This window comes from Carassius gibelio, chromosome A22, assembly GCF_023724105.1.
Source record: "Carassius gibelio isolate Cgi1373 ecotype wild population from Czech Republic chromosome A22, carGib1.2-hapl.c, whole genome shotgun sequence".
In the NCBI taxonomy this organism is placed as follows: Eukaryota; Metazoa; Chordata; class Actinopteri; order Cypriniformes; family Cyprinidae; genus Carassius; species Carassius gibelio.
The window spans coordinates 6066228-6093764 of record NC_068392.1 but is presented as its reverse complement, the minus strand read 5'-3'; the positions used below and the strand labels follow the sequence as shown (position 1 = coordinate 6093764).

The 27537-nt window shown below is 41.2% G+C and overlaps 2 protein-coding genes across 3 annotated transcripts in view; one reads left to right on the top strand and one right to left on the bottom strand.

Annotated features, from left to right (window-relative positions):
- The window catches only part of LOC127943074 (BCL-6 corepressor-like), a 40150-nt gene extending 22650 nt beyond the window's left edge, over positions 1-17500 (bottom strand). Inside the window, exons 1-7 of one of the 2 annotated variants that reach the window (XM_052539208.1) lie at positions 16708-17500; positions 9506-9585; positions 5712-8705; positions 4445-4501; positions 3836-4043; positions 1790-2068; positions 475-864 (exon numbers count right to left, since the gene is read on the bottom strand). In XM_052539208.1, the coding sequence (XP_052395168.1) occupies positions 475-864; positions 1790-2068; positions 3836-4043; positions 4445-4501; positions 5712-8705; positions 9506-9508 (3931 nt within the window). In that variant the 5' untranslated portion in view covers positions 9509-9585; positions 16708-17500. The remainder of the gene's footprint in view (positions 1-474; positions 865-1789; positions 2069-3835; positions 4044-4444; positions 4502-5711; positions 8706-9505; positions 9586-16707) is intronic. The other variant, XM_052539209.1, reaches the window with a different exon arrangement.
- A 3561-nt stretch (positions 17501-21061) lies between these two features.
- Positions 21062-27365, top strand: LOC127943209 (renin receptor-like). Its single transcript, XM_052539450.1, is given in 10 exon segments — positions 21062-21262; positions 21265-21328; positions 22193-22323; positions 22406-22534; positions 22873-22968; positions 23355-23492; positions 23838-23891; positions 24153-24302; positions 25870-25989; positions 26353-27365. Coding segments are annotated over 10 exon segments (1263 nt in total). The 5' UTR covers positions 21062-21076; the 3' UTR covers positions 26548-27365.
- The last annotated feature ends 172 nt before the right edge of the window (positions 27366-27537 follow it).

The following is a 27537-nucleotide window of genomic DNA, read 5'->3' as shown; positions in this document are numbered from 1 at the left end:
GGTACAGATTGTAGTGTGTGTTATGGAGGGCATATGTAAGGTATAGGTCACAGGCTGTAAACTCTGTTGGATGTGAGGAGAAGGGTGAAGGGAATTGTTTGTAGGGAACAGGATGTAAAAGGTAGTGTGCTGACTATTGAATGTAGTATATAGTGCGTAGATAGATTCTAAATAGACTGTACTTTGTAGAGTGCAATATGTAGAAGGTGGGTATGTTTGGCATATGTAGGGTATAGGGCATAAGGTGTAGTATGTAGGTTGTGGTGTATAGGGTATATAGGGACTTGAGAAACTATTTACCTTAATGATGTGTGACTAAACAGATAAACGAGAAAATGCAAACATAACAGGATAAACAGAATAAATGTAAACCATCGTCCCTTGCCTTTTGACACAACTGTCCTGTTCTGCCCAGAATGTTCTGCTCTCCGCTTAAAACCCTGCATTTAAATGAGACATAATGGAAAGACTTACCTATGTCAGACTCTACGTATTCCAGCTGGTCCTTAGTCCAGCCTTTCTCCACTTCTGCTTTCCTCTTCACTCCTTTTTCTTCAAATCCATTTGCTTTGACCTTTCGATCCACGGCAGGGACACCGTGGGTGAGTCTCGGGACCTCTGGGGGGCAAAGGTCAAGCTTTTCCCTCCTGGTGGTTTGGATTGTTGGAAGAGAGGATTTGGATGTGGGAGACAAGCCCATGTTGGGAGCTCCGAATTGTGGCCTGTCATGGTTGAGCGGCCCCTGTCGGTCCCACAGTTCCTTGAAATTATGGAAGTGGCGGGGTTTACTAAGGCGAAGACCTGTCAACTCGATACACACCTTCAGATTCTTCACCTCCTGCTCGGAGGGCTGCGGCCACACGTCTGTAGAGAGAGACAGAAGCAATCTGTTTCTACCTTGTATTAACGTTCAGCTTGGATGATCAGATCTTAAGTGGTCAGCTGCGTCTCAAATTTGATTTGCAAAAGGGGAGGTTCTGATTTTGTGACTACATACATTGCATACTAAAAATAAAATGGATATTGCATCCCAGCTGTCCCAGTAAGTCTTGCAACTGTATGACCTTTCCCAGATTTTTTTATTTCCTTCTGGCATAGTAAGTATGTGGTTATATGAATCATTTGCTGTTGACTGACACATTTAGGATGCATTAGGCAGTACATTAAAAATGCTTTGTAGCCAATGCTCTCCCTGACCACCAGAAGTTGTTCATTCGATCCCCAGAATGCATTGCAACCCATTTACATTTGAATGTAACAATGTCCACTTGTGTCAATGCAAAGGGTTGCACACTTAGAGCAAGAATTGTTTTCCAATTGTTAACAGAGTAGTTTCCTCCTAAAGCACAAACACGCAAAAGTTTGATAGCTTTTAAATGAAAGTACAGAGCTGAACAGACACCCAGATTTTGCTGACAAAAACAAGCTTTCTGGGACACGTTTAAGCGATGCCTGTTTATACAAAGGTTGTTTTGATGTCTGAAAACGCCCTTTAGACTGAGCACAAAGACAGAGTAGGGCAGAGAACACCCAGCAGTTGTGTTTATTTGGACCATGTGACAGCAATAAACACAAATCAAAGCCGGAGGAAGCAGAGGAAAAGGGAAAAGAGCAGCTGATCCTTGAGAGAGTGAGACATGTCAGATAGTGTTAGACAGGAGGTCAGCGATAAGCTGAAAGACAGAGCAGACCGTCCTCTGCTTGCTGTTAAAATGACCAAGAATGAAAAGATGGAAAAAGAGGACAGACATTGAAGGGCATTGGAGAGACAGACTGTCCGGAAGTCTACCTGAAATAAGTCTCGCTCTCTTCGCCGCGATGCCATTATCGTCTTCTCCTCTCGTCCGTCTCTCTCCATCTCTCTCTTCTGCGGTGTGTGTGCAATCAGGGTGGCCTTGGCTCTGTTCCAAACCCAATGCACGTTTCCTGCCCGTCGCCGTGCCAACAGACCCCTCCTCCTCTCCTTTCACGTCCCTCACTCTCTTCTCCTCTGCTCGGCAGGACTGCGGGACATCGGCTGGTGGGCCGCACCGCTGAAGAACGGGAACTCTGTTGTTTGGCGTCGCACCTGCATAGCCACACAAACACAAATGCGTTAGTCAGATCCATTGCGTCACCGGCTTGCAAGACCTTATTCAACTTCAAAAGAAGCATGACAAACCAGAAAAGACAGAGAGTGGAGGCCGCAGACAGAGAGATAAAAAGGAAAAGACTGGAGAAAAACACTCCTCACCACCCTGGACAATTGCATGTTTGTGCTAACTACACCACACCCATCATACACCGGGAGCTAGACAGCAAACAGGGATGCACGTGCTCGCTCTCCCTGTAAGCTTAAATTAGCCCGAAACATCCGTGCCAAGAGCGCAAGCGGCAACCCAGCTCAAGCCCCCCCTCCACTTCCTCTCCTGCTCCCATTCTGTGTGTGGCAGTGAAAAGCGCTCCTTGAGAATGTCTCCCGGCAGCTAAGAGCAGCAGCGCAGATCAAAGACAGACTCTAAGGGCTCACGCTCCATACCACCCGCTTCTCTCTTCAACACACACACACAAACACTCCCACCATATATAGTGTCGCATACATGGTCTAAAAACATGCACACGCAAATCATGCAGCTAGCCCAAACCAAATCTATCAAATTTACAAAAATACACATTCCGCGATAATTGTTAAATACTGCGTAATCATGCATACGAAAGATGCAGAACAGAACTACCTTTATACTGGCCTGGCTAAGAATACAGCCCACTCTGCCCCAGGCTCACACAGACGCGCACAAAGCATGTGACTAACACCACATGCATCCCATAATTCATGGCAATGTGTGCACCATAGCAACTCTGCACCAAAACAGATCACCATGGAAACATCATTCGCGTCACCCGGAGAGAGTTAATGTGGCCATTCCAGACAGCGAGAGAGAGATGTTGAAGGACAGACAGGGCATAGAAATCAAGCGAAGAATGAAGGGCATGAAACATCCAAAAAGGACAAAACAAAGTCAAATAATCAATTTTGTTTCTTAAGTCAATTGAACTATATTGATTGTTGAATAGAATTGTTTTTGACAGATGAGATCAACTCAAAGCTCTGATCGAAACTACAGTAGATTTTTTTTGTAGCATTTTCACCCTCAAAGCTTCACAGGAACTGCCGCTCTGCCGAGCACACTCTGTTTATGTAATCCAGAGCACTGATAATTGTCCGTGTGGCTGACACACATGCGAGCGTTCACGCGCGAACACACACATTTTGACCCACATGCACAGGAAACGCCTTGCCTTTGTGAAGGCCACAAGGGAGATCGAGGTCACATAGCAGCAAAGTGTTGATTTGGAAATCTGATGGCATTAGGCCATTAGCTAAGCTCAAGTGGAAAAAACAAGAGCCAAAAACAGCAGAGAGAGAGAGGGAGAGAGAGAGCATGTGCGTGTTTATGTGAGGGCTTCCTGTTTGAGGGTGGCGGTGGTGGAAGCCATGTTTACCACGTCGTTTCCGCTGGTTTAACGCTGTTACATGGAGCGCCACAGCACAGGGACCGTCCCTAGAGACAAGGGAAGGAAATGTGTGGAGATTTCGGGGGGGTAGGGGGGGTGAAGAACGAACAAGCGCCTGAGAATCTGAGATGTTAAAGAAGATCGCAGGAGATAGGACAGAAAGAAAGCGAATGAGTGAAATGCATAAGTAAAGGCAGCGTGCAAGCAAGATAAAAGTTAGAGACAGTGCATATGAAAGACAGACAGTGTGAAACAAAGAAAATAAAAGGGAGCCCAGGAGTGGGAGACAGAGCAATAGGGATTGTACTTGAGTGTATGTGTGTGTGTGTGCACATCTTACCGTTGTGCTGTTCAGTGTGATTGGAGAGGGCCGAAAGTGCTGTGGAGGGCCTGGAGCTTGGCTGGCTTCGTTCCCAATCTCCCGCTCCGCGCTGGCTCTCTGCCAACTCCCTCTCTCTCTCCAGCTCTCTTCCCAGTCCGGGCGCTGCAGACGACACACACCCCTCCTTTTCCTTCAGTTCCAGCTCCGAGAAATGCATCATCGCACGCTACACAGACACACACACACCACAATCGTGAAACCAGATCCAGTGTTACGAGCACCAGCTGTAAAGCCCATCTCTCATGTGCTCCAGTAAAACAAAAACAGAGGGGGAAAAAAACAGAATAAAACTTGCATAAAATTAATCTGCAATCAGAGTAGAACAGGAGCTAAAGCGCAATAGAGTAAATGCAGGAAATGCATATCAATAACTTAATACAAATGCTAACTCATATAGGTGAAATAAGGGGATTCATTTTACTAATATTTTTGACCATGCAATGTTCAGGGCCCCTCAGAAAGGGGGAAAAGGAAGGAAAAAAGTCTAACTTCACAAACGCCTGTGGGCACACAACCAAGTGTTACTCATTTCAACTGATTAGTAATTTGAAAATAAAATGAACTGACCTCCCAAAACGCAGCTGGTTGACTTAAATTACTGTCCTCTTGTGATAATCCTTCCATCTAAGCAATCAGAATGGGGCTCAATATCTTTTTCAATGATTTGAATTGAATATTTACACAAATGTAACACATCAACAAACATAACCTCACCCTTATACACAAAAATACGGGGGAACTCATTACATATCTGATCATGTTAAAGCTTTGAAAGCTGCTGTTCAAATGATGCAAACTTCAGTGTAAGATTTGTGGAAATGCGTAGAACATACAAGGCTTATTTAAAAGGACTTTCCAAATTGTGTGGGCTATCTGAAATTAGGGCATTGTCTTTCATCAGCCTTTCCCTTGCTCTCCCTCCGCTGTGCGACTATGTGTGTGTGCTCTAATGACTCTGCCATTCTGCAAGCGCTCTGCTCGCTGCTGCTGGTAAGAACTCTAATCTTCCCTATCAGGAAAGAATGGATTTCACTTAAGCGGGAGGGCTGCCACCATGAACATGGCTAGTGGGAGCCCAGGGGTGGACATGTGTTTGTGTGCAAAGAGTACAAAAAGGAACAGAGTGCAAGATGGAAGAGTGTAGGAAATGGTGTGCAATTTTGTTTGGGTATGCCCCACACACACACACATACACACCGGTCTCCAGGACTGACCTGCAGGTTAACGTTTGCCTGCGGCATTATGTGCTAGTAAGGTCACTGCATGCACACACACACACACACACAAACATTCGGAAACTGAGCTTCCGCACGACTGGACATAACAGCCACAGACTGCACTTTGTGTTAACCCTTTCAGCTGTTGACTGAACCGCACACTCAAAAGTATGTGTTCTTGTACAAAAACACAAATCTCTCATGATAACTGTAGAACTGCTGCCATTAAAGCCTGTTTGACAGATTCACAGCAGGTGCCCAAAAACTGCTAGAAAAGAATGAGCAGGAGAGGCAGTGTGGGTTACAGAGATCTGTAATTAGTAATGTGATCAATATAACCGAGTGTAGAAGTTAGATACGGGTGCCCGTTCAAAGCCAGAAGAGAAGCTGTAAATCTCAGAATGACTTGGAACTTTATCAAATTCAATCACAGCTACTTGTTCATGAAGTGTTGACCACGGGAACAGAAAATGTGAGGTGTTTTTAAATTATAGCGCCCTTACTTGACCATAAGGGGTCAGAATGCTTCTTAAAGTGAAAGTGTGAGAATGACATGTTCCATAACGCACAAACTTCCCTATTCATCCTAACCAACGTACAATAATTGCAGAACTCACCTGCAAGGCTCGCTGCTCCCGGCTCAATTTGCTGGAGTCTGCATACAGCTCAGTGGTGACACACTTGAAGCGGTCGCCAACATATCCTGAGGTGTTGGCTATTCTCTTGGCCAAGCTGGATCTCTTGCTTTTAGACAACCCATGTCCTTCCTCCTCATCCTCATGGGACTCTGCATCTTCTGGTACATCCTTGCCCATGTCCACATATTGTCGATTATCATGGTGCCGATCAAGTTTGTATTCAGCACCATCAGCTCGAGCCCTTTCGCCAGAGGTTCTGGCACAGCGCAATGTCTGCTCTTCCAATGTGTCAGGTAGTGGGCTATGCTCAGAGGAGCTTTCTTCACTCTGGCTGTGCACAGGAGAGTCAGACTGCTTCTGTGGCTGAGGTGGACTGCATACCTCTGCCCTCCGCTCTGAATCAGTTGGCCAAGATACGGTAGGCTGGCCAGAACGCAAAATCTGCATGAGCTCTGGCTCTTTCCCCTCAGAATTACTGCCACTCTCATTTCCCATCCCTGTCCCACTGCCGACTGGCTTAGCTGGCTCTTTGCTTTTGGCATCGACAGAACTATGTTTGTCTTGCTCTGGACTGCCATCCGTGTCATCTTGGACCAGGTCGATGCAGACAATCTCCTCTTTATTCACTGTGCGAAGCTTGCTCTGAGACTTTGAGCCTAAAACTTCTTGCCTTTCTGACTCCCTCTCAGATTTGTAGCCTGGGTCTGTGTCAGTGATGCTTCGGCGTTTGAACGGAGCCTCGTCATGATGCCAACGCTTGTCCAGGGGTCTGTGTCTCAGTTCCAGACGCTCAGTGATTTTGTGGTCCAGGGGCATGTGGGGAGACATTAGTGGATGGACCATTTCTTGTGAGTCGTGGTAAGTCAGATATTCACCATGACTGGGTGGGATTCCATATGGGATGCCAGGCTTGGGTGGCAAACGTGCTGAATACAAACTGTTAGTGCCAAGCAGAACTGGATGAGGATACACTGGCCCTTTTCCCGACATCTGCAAGTGGGAAAGGGAAAGACTCTCAGGTACTGGATATGAGAGATATCTGCTAGAATATGCTAAGCTGGGAGGAAGATAAGTTTCACCCTGAGGCATGTAGAGGTGGCTTGGAACATGTCCATTCTCTAAATGTGATTGCTGAGGCTTGAAGCCAATTTCAGGGGTTTCAGGTTTTTTGAGTGTCTTTGAGGGCTTTGTAGCTACTGTGGTCTTTTCTGGTGGGGTGGGAACTGACTTTGGCCATTCACCATTAATCTTGGGAGAAGGTGAGACAGATGATGGCCGAGATGCTGTAGTCATGACAGTTGGGGCAGAACTTGGGATTGATCCATTGTTTTGGTCATCAATTCTGGGACAAGAGGAACTTCTTGACTGTGGCACCACATGTTCAAGATTCTTATTCTTGATTATGCTGGAGCCTTTGTTTTGACTAGACTCAGAGCTGATTGTCTGGTTAGGACTTGGCACCACCCAGGAAGATGGTAAAGTGCTAATTATCTCAGGCCTCTCTGGAGTTTTAGAAGAAGTGCTAACTGTGGAGGGTGATGGAGAAAGAGTCTCTTTTAAAAGCTCCCTGTTAGGGGGAAGTCCATAACGGGTGGTAGGGGAATAGCGTAGCTTAGCTAAGGCCTCTAACTTTGGGGGGTACCCATTGGTAGGTACTTCAAAGTCCATGATTTTGCCAGACAAGTCTAAAGGCTTGTCTGCTGGGTCTTTGGTAATCGGCCCCTGTTGAGGGGGTTTCTCAGAAGAGGTCTTAACAGGTGAGCTGCTGCACTTTCTTTCGTTCACCATACCTCTGTTGGACTCCATGGTTGCCTCTTTGGCTTTATGCTTCTGACTAGTAGGCCGAATTGGAGAGCGAAGCTCTTTGGACATGCTGTTAATGTAGACAGTGTGAGCAACCGATGGTGAAGATGATGAAGATGAGGAAGGACTTCTGTACTGAGGCTTTTGGAACTCTGTAGTGCTATCCACAAGATGTGGGAGAGGGGGTGGAGGTGCTGCAGGTGGTTGAGGGGGGCGGGGTGGCTGCATTAAAAGGGAAGGACAAGAGTTCACTGAGACTACAGAACTGGAGCTGCTGCTAACACCAACGCTGCTACTTCCGTTAACATTACTGCTAGTGCTGCTTGAGTTTTTGCTGGATGGGGTCCGGATGGACTTGCTGTTGCTGGCACTGTTTCCACTGCTGCTGTGCTGCCTATCACTGGGTGACTGGTGGTGGGTCTGGCTTTGCTGATGTATGGTCTGCTGCCCAAATGCTGACGGCTCATGGTGAATCCTTGGACCAATACTCTGTATTGTTTTGTCCTGGTGGTGCATCATAGGAGACAGTGCAGGGGCAACAGTTGCATTGGGTATCCTGAGAGGAGAAGTAAGGGATGATGATATAGGTGTAGGGGGATAGGGATGCATGTAAAACAAGCGCTCTGTACCAGTTGCGCTGCCTCCTGTTCCTGCACATAGAGACTGGTAGGCCAGATGCTGGGGAAGGTAAGGTGGCGGTTGTGACAGGATTGATGCTTTATACATGTTCAAAGCAGTGAATTTGCTGGAGTCTAAGAAAGGGTACATTCCAGCTTCATGGTACGGATTCATCCAGGGAACCCGCAGATAGCTGCTACCACCATTAAGACTGAGTTCTGGTGGCTTATCTGCTTGTAAGACCCGTCTATCCAACCCTAAAGTATCTGCACCAGACCCAGGCACAACCAGCGGCTTCTGAATCCCAGGAAGGGAGCTTTTATAAAGTCCAACGTAACTGTTTGTGGTCTTTCTGCTGTCAAGAGACACATCTGGTTTGTAGAGCAAGTCATGAATCCTGTCACCAACATAACCCTTTTCTGTTGGCAGGGTCCGGATTCCTGGTGGATAGACCATCCCTCCGTGAATGTGGAGGCTCTCCCGCATAAGGCTTGTTCGATCGATGCCAAGTGCACTGAGAGGGTTCATTCTGCAGGTTGTACTCGCATCCACCTGAGACAAAAAGGCAGAAAGTATATTTCAACAAAAAAAGAGCAATATGATTCAGACAACAGGCAGACAATGAACAAAAGGCCAATACAGATTAACAACAGGTAAAATCCATCCAATTTAGAGATATCATTCAACTTTCACTAAATGTAAATGTAAATGTATCACTGAAATAAGAAACTGCATGTGGTGAGAAACACAAAAGAATTAATCACAGTAAATGATAGACATAAGTGGCCATTTTATATAAATATCACACTTTCTTATTAAAAGGTCAGGGGAAAGCATCTCACTTTCTAATCACAAACTGATTCACACACAGTAATCTGATGATTTCCACATCACCTTGAAGATGGTTATAGGAAATTACAAGGACGTTACAACACATTGCACTAGTCAAGGTCAGAACAGGTGAATGCAGAAAATGCTTTTAAATGTCAGCTGCAGCAAGGTTATAGAGCGGGAATCGCAGCAGTTTTGATGTATGCATTCTGGGCAGTCTGGCAGACAGCAAAGACTGGTCTTCCCATCATACCTGAGAGTGACCTTGGAGTCAAATTATGCCAGTCCTAGCTTGTGCATTCTGAGAGAATGCATCTGTCAACAATAAAGAATTCTAATGCAAGAAAACAGATGATAAGGGTCTTTGCAAGCATGACAGGTTGATATATTTCAATGTGGGAGGGGATAGTTTGAAATGTGTCTCTCTATGATAAAAGAAGTGACACAATGCTGTTCTCATACATGACTAACTGGAATAGAATTTCAGTTTTTGACTTGCATGTATTAAATGAAATGCTTACCATGCTTTGAATGAGGACTCTATTTCTCTGTTAGTTCTCAACAGATTCCCTGGTCTTCACCATCCCATCAGAATAATTTTCTGTTGTAGAAAAAACAAAAGAAAATCTTATATAAAGCTCTTAAGGCAGAATATTTATCACATTCTATAATTTATTCACATACACTTTTCAGTTCACAATGAACCACGGTAAAAATTAACCTTGATGACTGAGCGAAGAAATTGGCATAGTATCACTAAGATGAGCAGAGAGAGGGAAAATGAGAAACAACTTCTTCATGGTGAGGCCTTCACCTCCACATGCCTTAGTCTCGACAAACGGTCACCAGGCCATGTGCCTTGTTGTTATCTCAGAGCAAGTGCTCTGATAAGGAATCCCTTTGTGGTCTATGCTCAAACAGAGCAACACAAAGATAGGAGTGAGGGGTTCATCATTACAGCAGAGAAAGCAGGAATCAAAATCAGCCCCTCCTCCCAAAATACTGCAGCCCAGCCCCACGGCTTGGCAAGACATTACAGCTGAGCTTTGTTGAGTAGGCAAGCTGCGCCTCTGTTATTGATGGCTCTACAGACCCCAGATTTCAATAACGCACACCCAGAGCTTATCTAGAGACATGGCCACAGACTCTGCTATTGAAGGAGTGAGACAGTTTGCCCTCTGTCATCAATCAAACCAACACACACACATACACACGCACACACACACACACACACACAGATGTGCATGCATAACTTCCATAACAACCTGCTTTGCACAATAGCTTCAATGCATAAGTAGAATGTATTAATTCAATTACAATCCATCACTAAAAGCAGTTGCATTTATGCAAAACAGTATAAAATGTATTCCTACTCAAGCAAACAACATGCAGAAGGGTAACCCTCTTGCATTTACAAGCAAAGTTGAATTATTGTTTTATAACTACACCAGCATTAAGCCGCTATTAAACTTAATAAACGTAAATTCTGCCGCTGTTCCCGGAGCGTGTGCCTCCCTTCCCCCATCCTGCCCTGCTCTCAAAGCCTAATCCGACCCTGCCATGGGGAGCGCAGCAGAAACTCGCCTGGCCCATTCAGTCACGTTCTCTGCGCTCTCATTTCCCGTCCCCTCTGTGACCCGCTCTTTCATTGCGCCGGCGGGGGCGAGGACATTATGCATTTGAGGGGCGCTTCGGTTGGAGGGGTACTCGCCCCCCACGGAGCAATGAAACCTCCGCTCTCAAAGACATCAGTCACAAGCCAAGCTCGCCGGGCGCTTTGTCTGCTATTTACTGTAGGTGAGCCAACACTTTAATCGAGCTGCATGGGCTGTTTTAACTTTATTTCCTATAACCTTGGCGTTCAAACTAGGCGTGTTTTACGTCTAGCCGCCCATTATTAAATGCTTGGAACAGGAACATTATTGGTTTGTGGTTCCCGTCTTTGCACGCTGCACTGATAAAAATAAAAATAAATAATTTTGATGTAATTTGCAGCGCCTAATGTTCAGCTCACTTCGAAGCTAATAGACCGTGCAGGTAATGCGCAAGAATTTAAGGCTAATAAAAAGTACCTATACATTTTTTTTTATCTAAAACAAGAATTAATTACTAAAAAAAAATATGTTTAAAAATAAGCATAAAGAAATACATAAACATTTTAAATAAATATTATATTTGGTGTACAATAATAAAAAGGAATAAAACAAAATTATTTCCAATGCCTACCCAAAGATTTTGAGCGACAGCGTGGCACGGATTAGCCAAAGGCACGCCTGAAAGCCGTTACATCTGGTCGTTGTTGTTGACAAAAGAAAAAAAATACACGAGATGATGTTATAAAGTGTGTGGAGCATGAAAGAGTGTTAAATGTTTAGCTCCTGAAGTGTGAGATTCTGTGATTTATAATATCCGTATGATGGAGATGAAAACACAGCCGAATGAAGGGGGAAATCCAAGCGCAAAACTTTCCAAGACACACGAAATGGATAGGCCTATGTATCGCATGCCTCCGTGACTAATGAAAAGAAGGCAGCCTATGCAATACAGCCCTCATGTGAATAAGATGTTTTCATTAAAGCGCGCCATTTCAAAAAGAACTGCTGTGAAAGGCATGAGTTTATCTTTATTACCTTAAACCCAAAGCGTCCAATGTCTAACTGAAAATGATCGCGTCATAGGCTAATCCAGGGTGCTCCGAGTGAAATATCCGTCCACATTAAGCAGCTGACCCTCGTAGGCCTACATAAATAATCCAAGATTATCACATATTAGCAAAGGACAAACCCAGACGTATGTGAACCATTTTGCACTTTCTTTGGTGATTTGGGGTATTATAAAAGTGTATGTAGCAAAATATGTATTGTTTCCTTTTTAAAAAGTCTGAGCGGAAATGCACTTTAGAATGTTACATTTATGGGAATTTGACATTTATTATGAGACGTAATTTACACAACATCTCAAATTAGCTACCCTTTTTGTTTAATAGTAGTCTGTAATGGAAATGACGTTAAATATTTTTGAAGTCCTTTGTTGGAAATATAAATAGGCCTACATTGCATATTGATAGAATTGTCTTAAATAGATTTTCAATAATATTTTTATGAAGTAATTACATTTAAATAAATATGGATATTTTGACTGATGCATAGCCGATTTTTTTTTTTAGTTGCATTTTCGTACATGTATATATTGTGTGTGTATACATCTTTTAGACAAAGGGTCGATCAACAGGCATATGTTTGCAACCTTGTACAACACAAGTCTTTAGCCTATATTTTTCTATGCGCCTGTGCATGAGCTGGCCCATTATGAAAAAAATGACAAAACATTCCGCGAGCAGGGCGCGGATATTTAAGACACAGTGTACACAGAAGTGATTATTTGCCTGCAGACATTCAGCTGTGAGAAGCAATACGAATGGCTGCGAGCCCCACGCGCTGACAGCGCACACATTCCGCGTGCGGCCCCCGCAGCCATTCCTCTCTCTCTCTCTCTCTCTCTCTCTCTCTCTCTCTCTCTCTCTCTCTCTCAGCTCCCGTCTGTCTCGCGCGCTCTGCGCTGCTTTGAAATGGTGGGTTGCGTGCGTGCACTCTAGAGACTAAAGCGCTGGCTTTCGATAACCCTCTCTCTCTCTCTCTCTCTCTCTCTATCTTTTCTCGTCTGGCTTGCTAATAAAAATCGATACGAATTGGGTTCTCTTAGACTTTCAAGCTCTGGGGTTGGGACCCGAGAACCATCATTCGGAAAATTGTCCCTCTTTTAAACCCGAGTGAAGTTCGATTCCGTTAAGGGTTCTTGAACTTGCATTCTGGAACTTGAAGCTTATGGAACCCTGCCCTAAAATACTTCGAGATTCGAGATCAAAAGACTCTTTCCACAACCTGTTCTCCGACCTCCGATATATATGCCTATCATAATATGAATATATTTCTGCTGTTATTAAAATAGTGATTTCATAAGGATTTCATATATCTTTCACTACTTCTGAAGCACTATACCTCTTTATATCTCTTTCCTATGATGATTTTCACCTTATTGGGTGCTGTTAGTCGTATAACTATAAAGTCCTCCGTCATAAAACACTGACTAGTAGCGGTTTATTAAAGCACCAGCAGGTTACATATGGTTTTCTGTAAGAAAAAGACATTCTTGTGGAAGTTGCAATTTATCTTTTCGGTTCTAAAGTGACTGGCATTTTCAAACCATATATTTATAATCTATTATCCCCAATACATTGTATTTGTGTCAAAACTCCCAGCCTTCAACGTGAGAGAGGAAAAGGAAACACAGCGCAATGAAAAGAAACAATGTATATCCTTGGGTAGGCGTCGCTCCGGGAGCGCGCAGCGATCCGTGCACGCCGGGGCTCGTGCTGCGGCACAAAAGCTCGGCGAAGTGAACAGAAGCGCTCTCCCGTTTCAGCGCGCGCCGTCCCGCGGGACCGCTCGGACCGAGAAGAAACTTCAATCAAGCCGTGACGTCTCCAGCGGGAGCCAAACTCCGAAATCCGAGCCCCGCGCACCTCTTCACCCTCACTAAACGCTGGCGAAAAACAAACAAACGGGCTGCCAAGACAAAAGCAAACTCCGCCAATACAACTTAGTGAAGAAACTAACTCTGTGATGATGTCTGCTTGCTGATACTTGTGTTAATTACAAAATATTTCATATTACGCCCAAATGATTTGCCAATAGGATATGATGAATGGATTTGTTTTGATGGGTGTGCATACGGTCCAATTTTTATTGACTGCTCTAGATTAATTTAATAAATGCAAACTACAATTCCAACTAATAGCAAAATAATACAAAAGTTGTTGTTTATACGCAAGTTATTAAAGCGCCAAAAGAGATAAGGAAAATAAGCATTTTGTCCCAAAGTAGGCTGCTTTACCTTTTATTTACATTTTTCTCTACACACCTTGGGGCCAGAGCACACCTGCAGTACATTTTAAACAGACTATTCTATATATAGCGTTGTTAAACACAAAATAACCAGCAAAAACATCTAAAATGCATGCCTCTCATATCTCCATAACCCCTAATGCAGCCAATCTCTGTTACGTGGCTCGTTTCGGTGGTCCGATTTCTGCCTGATTCATGACCAACATCAGTCACTTCGAATATTCTGTGAACTGTGGCACGGTTTAACTCGAGCTATGACTCGTCGGCTTAAATTCCACCCGGGGGGATATGTATAGAGCATTACAGTAGGGGACAGACATGTCACACGTTCTTTCTTGCAAATCTGACGCTGACATCGGAATAGAGACTGGTCTGTCTCCAGCAGACAGGCTCCGTGGGTGAGGAGACCGTGCAGGCGCGAGCTCACACTGAGCTGACAGGCTATAAATAAACAAACCCGGGGAGCTGGGGGTCTCTGCGGGGCGAGATGGGGGACTGGACGAAATAATAAAACCGGTATTCAGTTCGCGTACAAAAACTGTATAACCATTAATGGCATCAACCAAATCAGAGATTAAGAAGAAAATACATGCATGGGGGTCTAAAAAGTGGGGGTCATTTAAGACAATACCAAAAACTGAAGCTTATAGGCTACTGGAAGCTTCGATTAGTTTGTATTGAACAGATTGGAACAAATAATGAACAGATTGTCGGCTTTTATATAACATTAACCTAGTCATTAGCTCCACTCTATAAAGTTTGCAGTGTTTGATTTGCTAAAGTAAAAAGTCTAGTTAACGCTTCAGTGTGTGTGCGTCTATGCAATTAAAACTAAAAGGGTTTTATGAGTTCATATTTTTCCCATTTAAGGGCAACAAATAACTTTTCACTGTTTAGTTGTTTAGGCCTACACAAAATAACCCCAAAAGTAATAGGCTACATTGATCTGAAGAACTTAAATATAATATTATCAAGCAGTCTTTTAATCGAAGAACCAAAGGGCCAACTCAGAAACGTACACAGCCAAATGGGTCTTATTGGGAATCCTTATCAAGAGCTGTTGAGGAACAACTTCAGATTGAAATGCACTTTTAAAATTGCCACTGGATGCCAAAAATCTGCGGTAGCCGTTCAGGCAAGCCTGTGGAAACATGGATGGATCCAGGGCTTTCTTTCCACCAGGACTCATAAGGATGTGCTCGAACACGTTTGGTTAATAGCGTCCACAGTGCTTTAATTATGCAGAATAGCAAGTCGCAAGCATTTAGAAACGAGAGTCTTGTGAAAAATTAACCCAATGGGGTTTGACTACAAAAGCATGCAAGGGGCCTGGGGGCCAAAGTTTGCATCAGCAAGCGTAACCAACAACAATTACCACGTGCCTTCGCTTTAGAGAAACCAATTTATGTCTATTTTCAACAAACTCCTTACAAATGCTAATTATTCACTTAATAGCTTTTCTCAAGAGTGACTTATTTATGAAGTCAACCTTGATAAACCTGGGGTTAGATGTCTTATTCAAGAGAAGGTTCAATGAGCGGCCATTCGTGGGATTTAAACCTACAAACTTTCAGCTCTTTGACAACTTGGATACAACCCTGAGGTTTTTCCTACTTAGAAAGCATCAGGGTGAGACAACACAGCACTGTCTGTTATTAGAGAATGGCATGACAGTCTGCGTGACATAGTGGATGAAATATTTGAAGTGGAGAAAAATAGCGTCAGAATGGATCTTTAATCTCCAAACAGCCGCGCCTGTCAAGGACAGAGAGGTTTCTGAAACCTCAAAGATCTATGATAGATTATACACATAACTGTCAATGTCTTCACTTAAGCAGGAACAGACCGAGTCATTTCCTCCCGTCCCGGACACAACCCGACAGAGAATAACTTTGAGCGCAAGAAGGTTGTGAAGTTGACAAAAGGAGGACTTGCAGCGTCTCCACAAAGGACTCATTCGCTTCTATGTCTAGCACAAGCTCCATTTTATACGAGTGCACAGGCTTCTTCTATCCATGATGCTTCCTTTCAGTCCTCTCACAATGCTCACTTGAGAAAAAAGAAAGAAAATGAAACGGAGGTGACCTCCAAACGTGTATAGCCTACTTGTTTGGAGGTCACCTCCAGTTCTTGTTTTCTATGAGCTTTGTAAGGGACCGAGATGGGTTATTTATATAAAAAAAAATCATAAGGTTGGCAACAGTCGTATAAAAGGGCGAGGCTTGCGAAATCAATAGCGTTCGCGGTGGATCCCGGTCGGAAAAAGAAAGTCCACGCGCCAACTCAAGCGCGCGCTGCCGTCTCATTACTCAACACGAGAAAATGAGCACACGTGAATTTCACAGAAACCGACAGTTCCACAAATCTACGATTTGATTTCGCTATGAAGCGCACAGTGGAAAGAGGTCAGCCGCGAAGGAAAGTCCCTTAACATGGGAAACGCTCAGTTTAGCTCGTGAAGACAGTCCTTGGAACGTTCGATTATTTCGATTTATAAAATGAAAAGCAATGTCTAATATATTCGCACACAAACAAGCAGCAAGAAATGTCAACAACAACAAGCCAGCTAGGAGACGATATGCTGGAAACTGATCAACAAACAGTAGTTTCACAGAGAAATGTCAGAACACGAGTCTGTATGTGGGGACTCGTGGTTTAAAATAGGATTGGCTTTCAAAAACAAACCCATCTTTAGCTTTGCCAAAGCTCCGCGCGCAACCGATCGCACGCATTTGCCTACACCGGACACAATGTAACGGGACAAACATAAGCAGATAAGGCATGGGAAACATTAATAACAAAACTTCAAATGTTCTTACCTGAATGTAGTGATGCTTGCTTTTCATCAAGTCGCACCGAAACTATGGGGTTTCCTCTTTCAATGCAAGTTTTCCCTCTAGTAGTTTTAAGACACGCAAAGATTCCCGTTAAAATCAAAGAGGATCAGCTGCTCCTGTTGAAAGCTGCATTACTGTGTCGCCTATTTATAACTCGGGTCAACCCTAGTTTTCTCTGTTTTCAAAGGAAGTCCTTCAGAAGTTCAAAGTATCTCCGCGCTTGCCGAATATGAATATCCACTTCTGGAAACACTGTGAAGAGACCCATATAGATCCATGCAGAAGCAGTCGGACGTAATTCCTTTGACTCAGAAGAGGCTGATGGCTTCGACACGAATCGCGTGAATGCACAGGTGCCAAAAACAATCCCCGGGGCTCTAGTTGAACTGAACTCGGTCTGCTATATGACGCCTCGCAGCGCCATGTTGTGCTCGGGCGAGACAACGAGAGCGATCGAGAGCCACGGCGCGAGAACGGCAGCAGCGTGTTTGCGCGTGTGTGCACGGACCGGTCCTCACACGTAGTACATTTACAGACCACTGGCCAACAAAACAGCCAGATGAACTCTTTCTTTCTCTTTAATCTAACAAACTGTTCGTGGAAAATTTTCCGTCTCTTTGTCCCGGTTCCGATACGCGATACCCCTGGCGCGCGCGCTGACTGCTCGCGCGACTGCTGCTTGTGTGTGTGCGTGTCTGTCTGTCTGTTAGCGCGTGCAGCGGGCAATGAAAGCTGAGCGCAAGACGTCTCTCTCTCTCTCTCTCTCTCTCTCTCTCTCTCTCTCTCTCTCTCTCTCTCTCTCTCTCTCTCTCTCTCTCTCTCTCTCTCTCTTACCCAGAAGGCCAGTCGGGGGAACAACCGCAATTACCATAAACCCAGTAGGCTGCGCGACTCGATGCGCCCGTGTAGAAGTGATCGAGAGGGGGGTGTTTCGCACAGTGTACGGGCTCAACAAACAAAATTAATCGGCAAGTGCCGCTGAGAGGCTTCTGGAAAACCACAAAACTGTGGATTTATAGGGTGTTTTAAACCATAAAGATTACTTATTTAGATATAAATGTGTCTATTTTAAGCAGAACACAGTTTTATGTAATATTTTCAATGAAAGATGGAGCAGCCATTAAAATCCAATCCAACAGAACGTTTTTAAACACCATTAAACCCTCGTTCACCTTTTTGAGCACATAAAACTGCTGCAGTTCTTGACTTTTTTTTTTTTAAATACAGTTGTGTTTTTTGTTCCTTTGTTGTCAAAAGGTGAGAATTAAAGTCATAAATTAGTAATTTGACTGTTTTTAGAAATGCACTTGCATAAAAAAATGTAGTAAAAAAAATGGGACCTATACATATAAAGCTAAAGATCATGTTCGACACAAATTGGACAAATGTCAACGTTTTAACAAGAAAATTGTTAGTGCAACTGACTTTTTTGTTTACTATTGTTTAATTGTTCTTTGTAAAGGTGATGAAATTTTCAAGTGCTAAGAATATTTTTTTTAAACCTCGGAACAAAATTGTTCTGAAAAATTCAAATAATATGAACTTCAAATAATATGAACATATAATATGAAATAATATTCAGCATGACTTGGCCTACTGCAATGATTAAGGTTCCTTCTAAATTTGAATGTTGTAAATTTGAATGTTGTAAGTTTGAATGCATTTGGACCGTTTTAGAACATTAACGTGTAGCTTAGATGACGTATATTACATTTAAATAAGGACTAATTTATGTAGAATATTGGTGCATGTGACTGATGTTTGTGGCCATTCTGCGCGAGAGGCTGTGTTTGTCAGGAGCAGGATAATCGCGCGAGCTGCGTGTGTAACAGGATTGCTCGGGGCTTTGACGGAGGATGGATTGGATACCGACTAACGGGTAAACCCTTCCCCCGCACGAAAGCATCATCCCCGGGGGAGGCGACCTGGAGGTCACAGCGCTGGGGAACGCGCTTGAAGAGCTCGGGAACGTGCTCAGAGTCCTATAGGCTAGCTATTCAAAGACGAACGATTCGTGCTTTAACAAAATTGGGGAATAGAGTTCGTATAATAAGTCTAGTATAAAATATAAAGGGATGGAAAAGTATAGTAAAAATAAAAAATAGTAAATATAGCCTAATTAAATGTTACTAACACTATTAAAAAATATCATATTCAGTTCTGTTTCCAAAGAGATCCAGATAAGTTCTATGATGTCTGATATTTTGGTCAAAATGGTGTTTTTGTCAAATAAAAGTAGTAGAAGTCCAGTTGTAGCCTACGGTGGTATTTTTGGATGGAGTTCTAAATAACGTTGAATAAATTCTTTATAATCTCATTGATCTGGATCTTCCAAGCAAGTTTTCTAAATTATTATTATTAATTAATCCAATAAGTAGCCTATTGATCAGTAATATGATACCCAAATTCAATCAAAAACAGACACTATTTGAAAACTGTAACAATTTTGAAGAGATAATAAACGACAACGATAATGTTATCTACTTATAAGAAAGAGACATTGCGTCTTTGAGAACAGCGCTCAGATATGTGAGGATGTAATGTATTGATTTGATGTTGTGTTCAGTTTGACATATATATTTAAATCTCCCGCATCCCCTAAAATGATTCCCGAAATAAAAAGTCCATTAATCAAAGAAAAAGCTGAAGAAGAAAAGAAGCAAGGTACTTAGATTACGAAACAAGACAGGGCCCAGTAGCGAACCCTGCAGCATCCCAGGGTTAGAATTCTCCAGCTGACACAAACGCTCCCCATTCATTACAATAGAAATAAATAAGAGGCGAGTTTGGTGGGCTTTTGTATTGTTGTTTAATCTGATCTCTTCAAGGCCGCCCTTACCTTCCCCCATGCAGCCTTCATTTAATACATACATGGGGTCTCTCTCTCCCCCCGTCCCACCCTCTCCAGCTCTCCATTGTGTTCTGTGCCCGAGGCGCTGTGCTCCGCGTTTTCTCGCGGAAAAAATAGACAGAGGAAGAGAAAGAGACGAGCCACTCATCAGCGCTGGTGTTAATGTCCACTCACCGAGACAGTACTGTGACTGTTATTCAGCTATTCAGAATACATTCAAATAATATTTTTAAAAAACAATGAAAAATGAAAAATACGATAATTACTAGAATAAATAAAAAAATAATCTTTAAAGTGGGAAATGATTGAAAACAGAAGTGTTTGACTGAATTAAGTAGTTAATTGATAATTCTTTTAATAATAATAATAATATTAATAAACACGTTTTTTTTAAACTAGCCGAAATTGTAAAAAACTGAAATTATGCCTTTTAGCTTGGTAAAATGTTTTAAAATTGTAACTTAAAACATATAAATAAATACATTTCTGTTTATATATAGCAATAATATAATTATTTTTAAATAATACTATAATAGTTATAATTTTCGCATTTTTAATATCACATGTTTATTGAGAGATACGTTTAGGTCACATGGAGTAACCTTAAAAAAAATTAAAATATAGGCAATGTATGATTCATAAATATATTAAAACAAATGGTTGAGAACTTTTTTTGATGAAGATGATGATGATAATCATAATAATTAATTATGAATAAATAATTCACATGCTCTGATGGATGTCACGGAACTGCGTTATGTGTGTCGGCAGTGTCCCGTTGGGTGGGCCGATCGCTGGGTCACTCTAATTGTCGGTTATTGAATTTCCTAATGGAATGTAAAAATCAGAGGAGGCGTGTCACGTGGTCGCGCTCGGCAGTCAGAGCGGCGGCGCGCTCCAGACGGGACGGGAAACGAATTGCTTTCGAAGCGATCGTGTTCAATGCATTATGATTTTGGTGATTTTCTGAGTTGGTTATTGACTGAAAGAGCAAATGATGTGTTTTCTGAACGTAGCCTATATTAGAAAGTTAATTTCAGTATCCTGTAACACGCTAACTATAATTTTTCTAATGCTTTTATAATTATATAGGAATTGCATGTTTATAAGTATATATGTATGCATGCAGCTTTTATGTCATTGATTGAAATAACACATGCACTCAAAATATTAATATACATTTCAGTTGTGCATCAACTATTTATGCCCTACTTTTGAAAAGTAGAATGCCATAATTTTACCATATGCAGCAGTACCCTATATTTAGCTAATTGCCAAACACATCCTCAATGTCTGATTCATCATTAGTAGAATCTGATGATCGGCCTGCATCCCACCCATGGATGCATGCTGCATTTTCCTTTAATTTCAACCCAGACTTTATATTCAATATATTACTCTTTGACCTAGTGGTTTATTTTAAATATCAAGTGTCATATAATGCTTCTCTGCTGAACGTGTTGGAGGTCTGCGTTAGGATCATCTCACAGGGGCTGGGACATGAAACGAGCGTTCAGTGACGGATCAAGAGCTCCTCCAAGTGGACAACGAGGATATTACGAGAAAACGTGGTTTAAAAGTCCCGCAGTGAAAGCCGAGGCGCTGCAGACACGTCATGACGCACGACGTCACGCGGTAGGCTCGGGTCACGTGACCGGTATTGCGAGGAAGCGGAGTCCGTCAGAAAAAATCCTCCCGAGATGAATCGAGCAATTATTAACACGGTGTTTGCGCTGTTATGCCTTTTATCAGGTAAATTGACGTTATACTTTATCTTGTAGATGTACGTGGTTTTATTTTGCCGGGTCGTTGTGTTTTCAGCGATTGTTTAATGAGATAATGGCGACTGGAGTGAGGTGCCATAATCCGCGGTCATGTAAATCAGTCCAATAGCTCTCGTTTATACAATTAAAATTAATGTAGTCCAAATAATCTACGTGCCTTTGCTACGATATTGTGTTTATGCTGCTTTATGCTGTTAAGTAGAAATGGTTTTGTTACTAAATGTTGATCGTGAATGAGGAAGCCCTAGCAGGTCATGTGACAGTCATGTTTCACATTGTTGATCAGGATTATGGTTATGATACTATTATTGTGGTTTTTAAACTGATCATTGTGATAGTAACAAGTGATTTCAAAGCTTTTACATGTATGATTATGATGATTAAGTGTGATTATTCTCGTGCAACCTGAAATTTGAAATGCATTTATATTATGTAGGAATACCCAATTTATACTGTGGAAAAAAAATCATATTATAATTGTAATTCGTTTGTTTTTTTGTTGTTGTTTTTTTTGGTCACGTTATATTATATTTCTTCTTGTCTGCTCACTATAGGACATACTGATATATTTATTTGTATAAAAATATTTATTTCTTTTAACCATTTTAAAAACGTATTATAGTCTAATTTTTATTTTGTTATTTGGTTAAATCGTATTTTTATTTTTAATGCATTTTGTACATGTTTTTTTTTCCTGCAAACTTTTCCACACATCTCAAAATTTCTGAATGTCATTGCATTAGACTTTAAAATGTCGAAGCAAGTGTGACTTATTGCAAAGAAAGATTGTGAGAATATATCTGCATTGTTTCCTGTTTTATTTTTTCCTCAGGTGTTTTGGGTGACAGTTTGACTGTTTTGCGCAGCCCGCAGTACGTCACCTTTCGGGATGGACAGTGGCCCATATCAGGAGAAAAGATCCCTGATCTAGTCGCCCTGACCATGGGCTTCTCCGTGCATGAGGTGTGACATCTATTTAGTCCTGTAATGGCACATGTCATGTCTTCATGGAAACTCTGTAGTAAGCTTGTGGTTTTATTTGTAGGATCTTGATTGGCCTGGTCTGGCTGCCGGTTCGCTGTTCCAACGTCCGCGAGCAAATGCTCTGATCGTCGTGCGTGGCTTGGACAGCCTCGACTTTCCGAAAAACATTTCCTCTTACCCCCTCGAAAATGTGAGTAATGCATTCTCACATGCATCAGTTATTTTAGGTTCTGTGGTGCATGCACGCATAAGCAGGTTTTTGTCTCGCACTTTCTTGCTTTTATGTCTTTGATTCAACGTGTAGATTGTCATTTTGACCTTTAAAAGAACGAGTGACGTTAAATAACTCCCCTTAGACCCTGAAAACAGAAAGAAATAAAGTTCAACAGCTAATTTTTAAGTTCCAGAAAATGAGGATGTTTTAGGATTGATTAACCGTGGAGATTCCCTGCAAGACTTCCCTTATTTTGTGTCATGAGACTGACGGCACCTTGTTGTCGGTCTGTCTGTCTCTCTGTCTGGTTTCAGCCGGTTCCCTTCACCCTGGACAGTGTGGCAAACACGGTGCACACTCTGTTTGCTGACAGCACGCCTGTGGTCTTGCAGCTCGCCCCAAGTGAGGAGGTGTGACTTCAATTTCTTGACATGCATGTGCTCTGCAGATAAAGATGTCCCCGAAAATCACTTGAAATCTGATGCAATAAAATGCAAAAGGAAATTTTTTGTTTTGTTTTTGTTTGTCAAATGTTAATTAAAGGCTTGTGTGTATATATATATATATATATATATTACAGTACTATTAGATACTCATTTGCCTAATTATGTCTTAACTATTATTCCTTTTGTTCTTTTTATTTGTTTTATGCCTTGTTTTAATTCTTGTGTGCTGATATGGCACTAAATGTTAATTGTTAATTAAAAAATACATTAAAACTATTAAATAATAATGAGATTATATGTAGTTTGTAGTTAGTACATAGAGAAACCACTGTCTTGATTGTGTGTTTCAGAGGCTGTATATGATGGGAATGGCCAACACCGTGTTCGAGGACCTGCCCGTGACCCTGCAGCAGATCCGAGGACGGCTGTCCCAGGACGGATCCGTCCTCACGTCCCTTCCTCTCATCTCTCTCAGTCGTAATAACGAGGTGAAGATATGGTCACCTAACACGTGTGGCAATAAAAGCCAATAACACAAATTAGTGGTTTAGTGAACCACAAATCTGAGGCCGACTTTGTCCATGAATAAGTCATTCAAATGTCTGTTATTTATGTGTACTCATTTATGCAATGCTCACACACTTTTTACAGATGTGGACTGTTTTTCGGTCATGGTAGGAAGTGGATTTTAGCTTGCCGAAATAATCGACATGTGAAAGTAGTTGTTACAAATAGAAACCATTGTTCAGTAGATCCATGGTGGTTTTAGTTTCCCCTCCTGAACTAGACGCTGGTCTAGATAAACTGGTTGTAATGTGTTCGGTGTGTTTCAGGCCGATCTTCTGTTCCTCTCGGAGGTTCAGGTGCTGTACGACATCTCAGCTCTGGTGAGGTTTTATGTTCTTTTTGATATTAATTTATTTTTAATCTAGCCTTAATGCTTGCATCTGCTTGTTTGGCTCATGCATTTCATAAATGTATATAAAATTCGTGTTTCATTCTTAATCTTCTTAAAAAAAATAACTATATCAAATGTCTGTAATCAGATTAAATTGCTGTGGCGAGGGTCAAAACATAAAAAGAATTGTCCTTTTCCACCGATCATTTAAACCGCATCGATTGTGTGATATTAAAGTATTTTGTCACAGTTGCAGAAACACAAGCATCTGGCCAAAGACCCGGCTCCTGACCTGTACTCTCTGGAGCTGGCGGGGTTAGAGGAGATCGTCCGGCGCTACGGCCGAGACTCCCCTCAGTTCACCGACGCCACCAGAATCCTGACGTCTGCTCTGCAGAAGGTAACCAGTCTGTGTCTGTGCTTAGATCATCTTCATTTTATCAGCTGTTATTCATTTAGTCTTGTCAACTTTTAGTGTTTATCATATGTAGTCAACTCGACCTGTTTTAGTCAACTAAATGGTTTAGTTTAGCTTTCACCTTACTGTATAATGGTTAAAATGATGGGAAAAGGGGAAAAAGTATTTTGTCATTTGGGAAATTTATTTGAACATTTCATCAGGAGTTGCTCTTTCACCACTAAGCACAGATCAATAGGATATCGACTCGTATGCATGGTTTAGACCTCATCTAACGTTAGCGTATAATAGGATATCAATTAGAGGCTGAATAAACTCCAAAGATCTCAGAGATATACTTGCCCTGTCTAGTGTCTACATTATGGAAACTGGCTTAACAAAAATCTACTCCCAAATAATAAAACAGAGGTATTCCTAATAGTAATTCCAAATTGCATTAATGTTTCTCTTTTAAAACAACGACAAAAAAAAAACCGCATTGCCGCACAGAGGTTGCGTAAGTAACGTCACAATCCACAATCCGCAAACCACTGACTTTAACAAAAAATGTAACGTTTTTGTTTGTTTTTTAACTACATTTTAGTCTTGTTTTTTTCATCAACAATATTTTTCTTCGTTTAGTCTCTGTTATCAATTAACGACATAATTATGTTTACGTCATCGTCTCGTTTTCATCAGGGAAAAAACCTTGTTGACAAACATTTTTCGTCATAGTTTTCGTTAACAAAATTAACACTAGCTGTGTTAACTTACTGTTTACTAAAACATTAAATTTACATTACTTTAAATAAAATAAATGTGTATTGAAAAAAAATCAAATATACAAAAAAAGTCTTTGTTTTAGTTAATGAAATTAATACTAGCTGTAGCGCTCTTATTTACTAAACATTAAATTTGTTACTTTAATTTTTTTTTTTATTGAAATAAAATAATTATATTTCAAGTTGTTTTCAAGGCAACATTTCTCATTATCACAATGAATATTACAATAATTACAGAATTAATGTTATTTAAGATTTTTATATAGATGTCATTTGTTGCTAAAATGTTCTATTAGAAATAAGTCGATTTTTGTGTGATTTGTGACAGATATTTCCAAGATAAGATTAAAGAAATGATGCCTAAAAATGTATTTTTTTTTTTTGCATCTACACTTTTAACCAAAAAAAAGGTAATATGCTTTGTTGTTCACTTTATTTTCTTTTTAAATTTAAGCTGAAATATGACACATTTATAATTTTTTTTTTTTGCCAAAAACTTGGATTTTAAACATTACTGTGAAATCATTTAGATATCTTCACATTTATCAAATTTATCTTTAACTAGTAATGAACTTAAAATCATTATTGTTCATTAAATTTAATTGATTCATTACATGAATTTCATTATTCAATTATTACAATGTATAATCATTTTCATATATACGTTTCTATATTTAGTTCCAGCTGCAAAATATCAGTTTTTTTTAATAATACTTAATAATATATAAACAGTACTGCTGTTATTAACGCTTATATACTAAAATCTGTTTGTCTGTGCATGGATGAAGTTCGCAGACGACGTCGCCAGTGTCTACGCAAACAACGCGGTTGTAGAAGTCGTGACTGTGAAGACGTTCGAAGCCCCTCTGACCAGGAAGTCACGCTCCATCCTCGAGTCCAAGCAGATCGTAAGTTAATCGCAATAAGCTTTTCCATAAGCAAATGTTTACTTTAATTAAGAATAACTTCATGTTGGGTCAGGTCCACATTTCCAGTCTTATTCTTATTTGTCAGGGTACGAGAAGAAAGAATCGAATCAAGACCATTTCTGTAAGACATTTTACTAGTGTAGCCAGTAGTGGTTGTATAGCAAGCTCTAGTATGTGTTTAATTAATTTTTAGAAATGGTAGCATATAGTTTTATCGTAGCGACCCTCACCTGCTTTTTTTGTTCCAAAACAAAAAGTTGGTTACAGTACAGTAGAAACCTCCTTCGCTGACCTGCTTTTGAACGTTGACCTATATTTAACCCTAGCGTGTGGTTGTTTCAGAGTAACCCAGGCAGCCCTTACAACCTGGCCTACAAGTACGACTACAATTACGCCGTGGTCTTTAACATTGTCCTGTGGCTGATGATCGTCTTAGCTTTATCCGTCATCGTGATCTCCTACAACCTCTGGAACATGGATCCCGGATACGACAGCATCATCTACAGGATGACCAATCAGAAGATCCGAATGGACTGATGTCATCCACCGCATCACATTCCATTTCGTGTGTTGCATTCCGAATGCGTTTTATTGTTTTGATGTGTGCACCACAGTATTTGCTTGTATAAATGCTTCAATCAAACACAGATATATCGATTATTTATTGATGGAGAAATACTAATTCCGAGCGACGTTTCTTAACCGTAGATTTGCATAATGTGAATCTACTGAACAGGAAGATCTGGTGTTAGGATGTGAAGAATTGAAATCGAACTCTATTTATTGTTTGTCGTTCACTTCATTGTGCTGTTATCCTTCCTGAATACTAGATATGGTGGATTCGTTCCATTGCCGTGTACATTTAATTTAATAAACGTCGTTTTCGTTGAATATAACTATACAGTAGAAAATAATGACTGTTTGTTGTGTACAAGGCCGTAACCATTTCTTCAGCATTGAGCATTTTTAATAAGGTATAGGAATAGAACGGTCAAAGAAATGCTAAATCTAATTCTAGTAGGAAAGGAATCATTTGTAACTAAAGCATGCACACTTTCATTAATTTGTATGGCGAATATGGCGAAAACGCAAACCTTTCTTGTCTGATCAAGCTCAGTTTCAGGAATGACATGAATCATGTAAAAGATACAAAAATGGCCATATTTTGCGTTATTGCATCACGGGACATTACCGCCTACTCTGATTTGATTGGTCAAGACTTGTATTAATCATTTTGACACTGACAACAGCATTTAGACTGATTTCCCTCGATGTCTATGGTGGTTACAGCCCTGGTTGTGTATAGATGTTGTGCAAAAATGTACAAATGTCAAATAAAAAACTCTTAAAATGTGTTTGAGTACAAGTGTATGTTACAACACTTTAATGAAGAAAACAATTCTCCTGAAACATTAAACATTGCATTGCAGCAATCCTTTAACTCCTGACCTTTTAACTAGATTTTTATCTTGCATGTTATTCTCGACTTGTTCTTCAGAAACAGGAAGTGGCACATTTACCAATCTG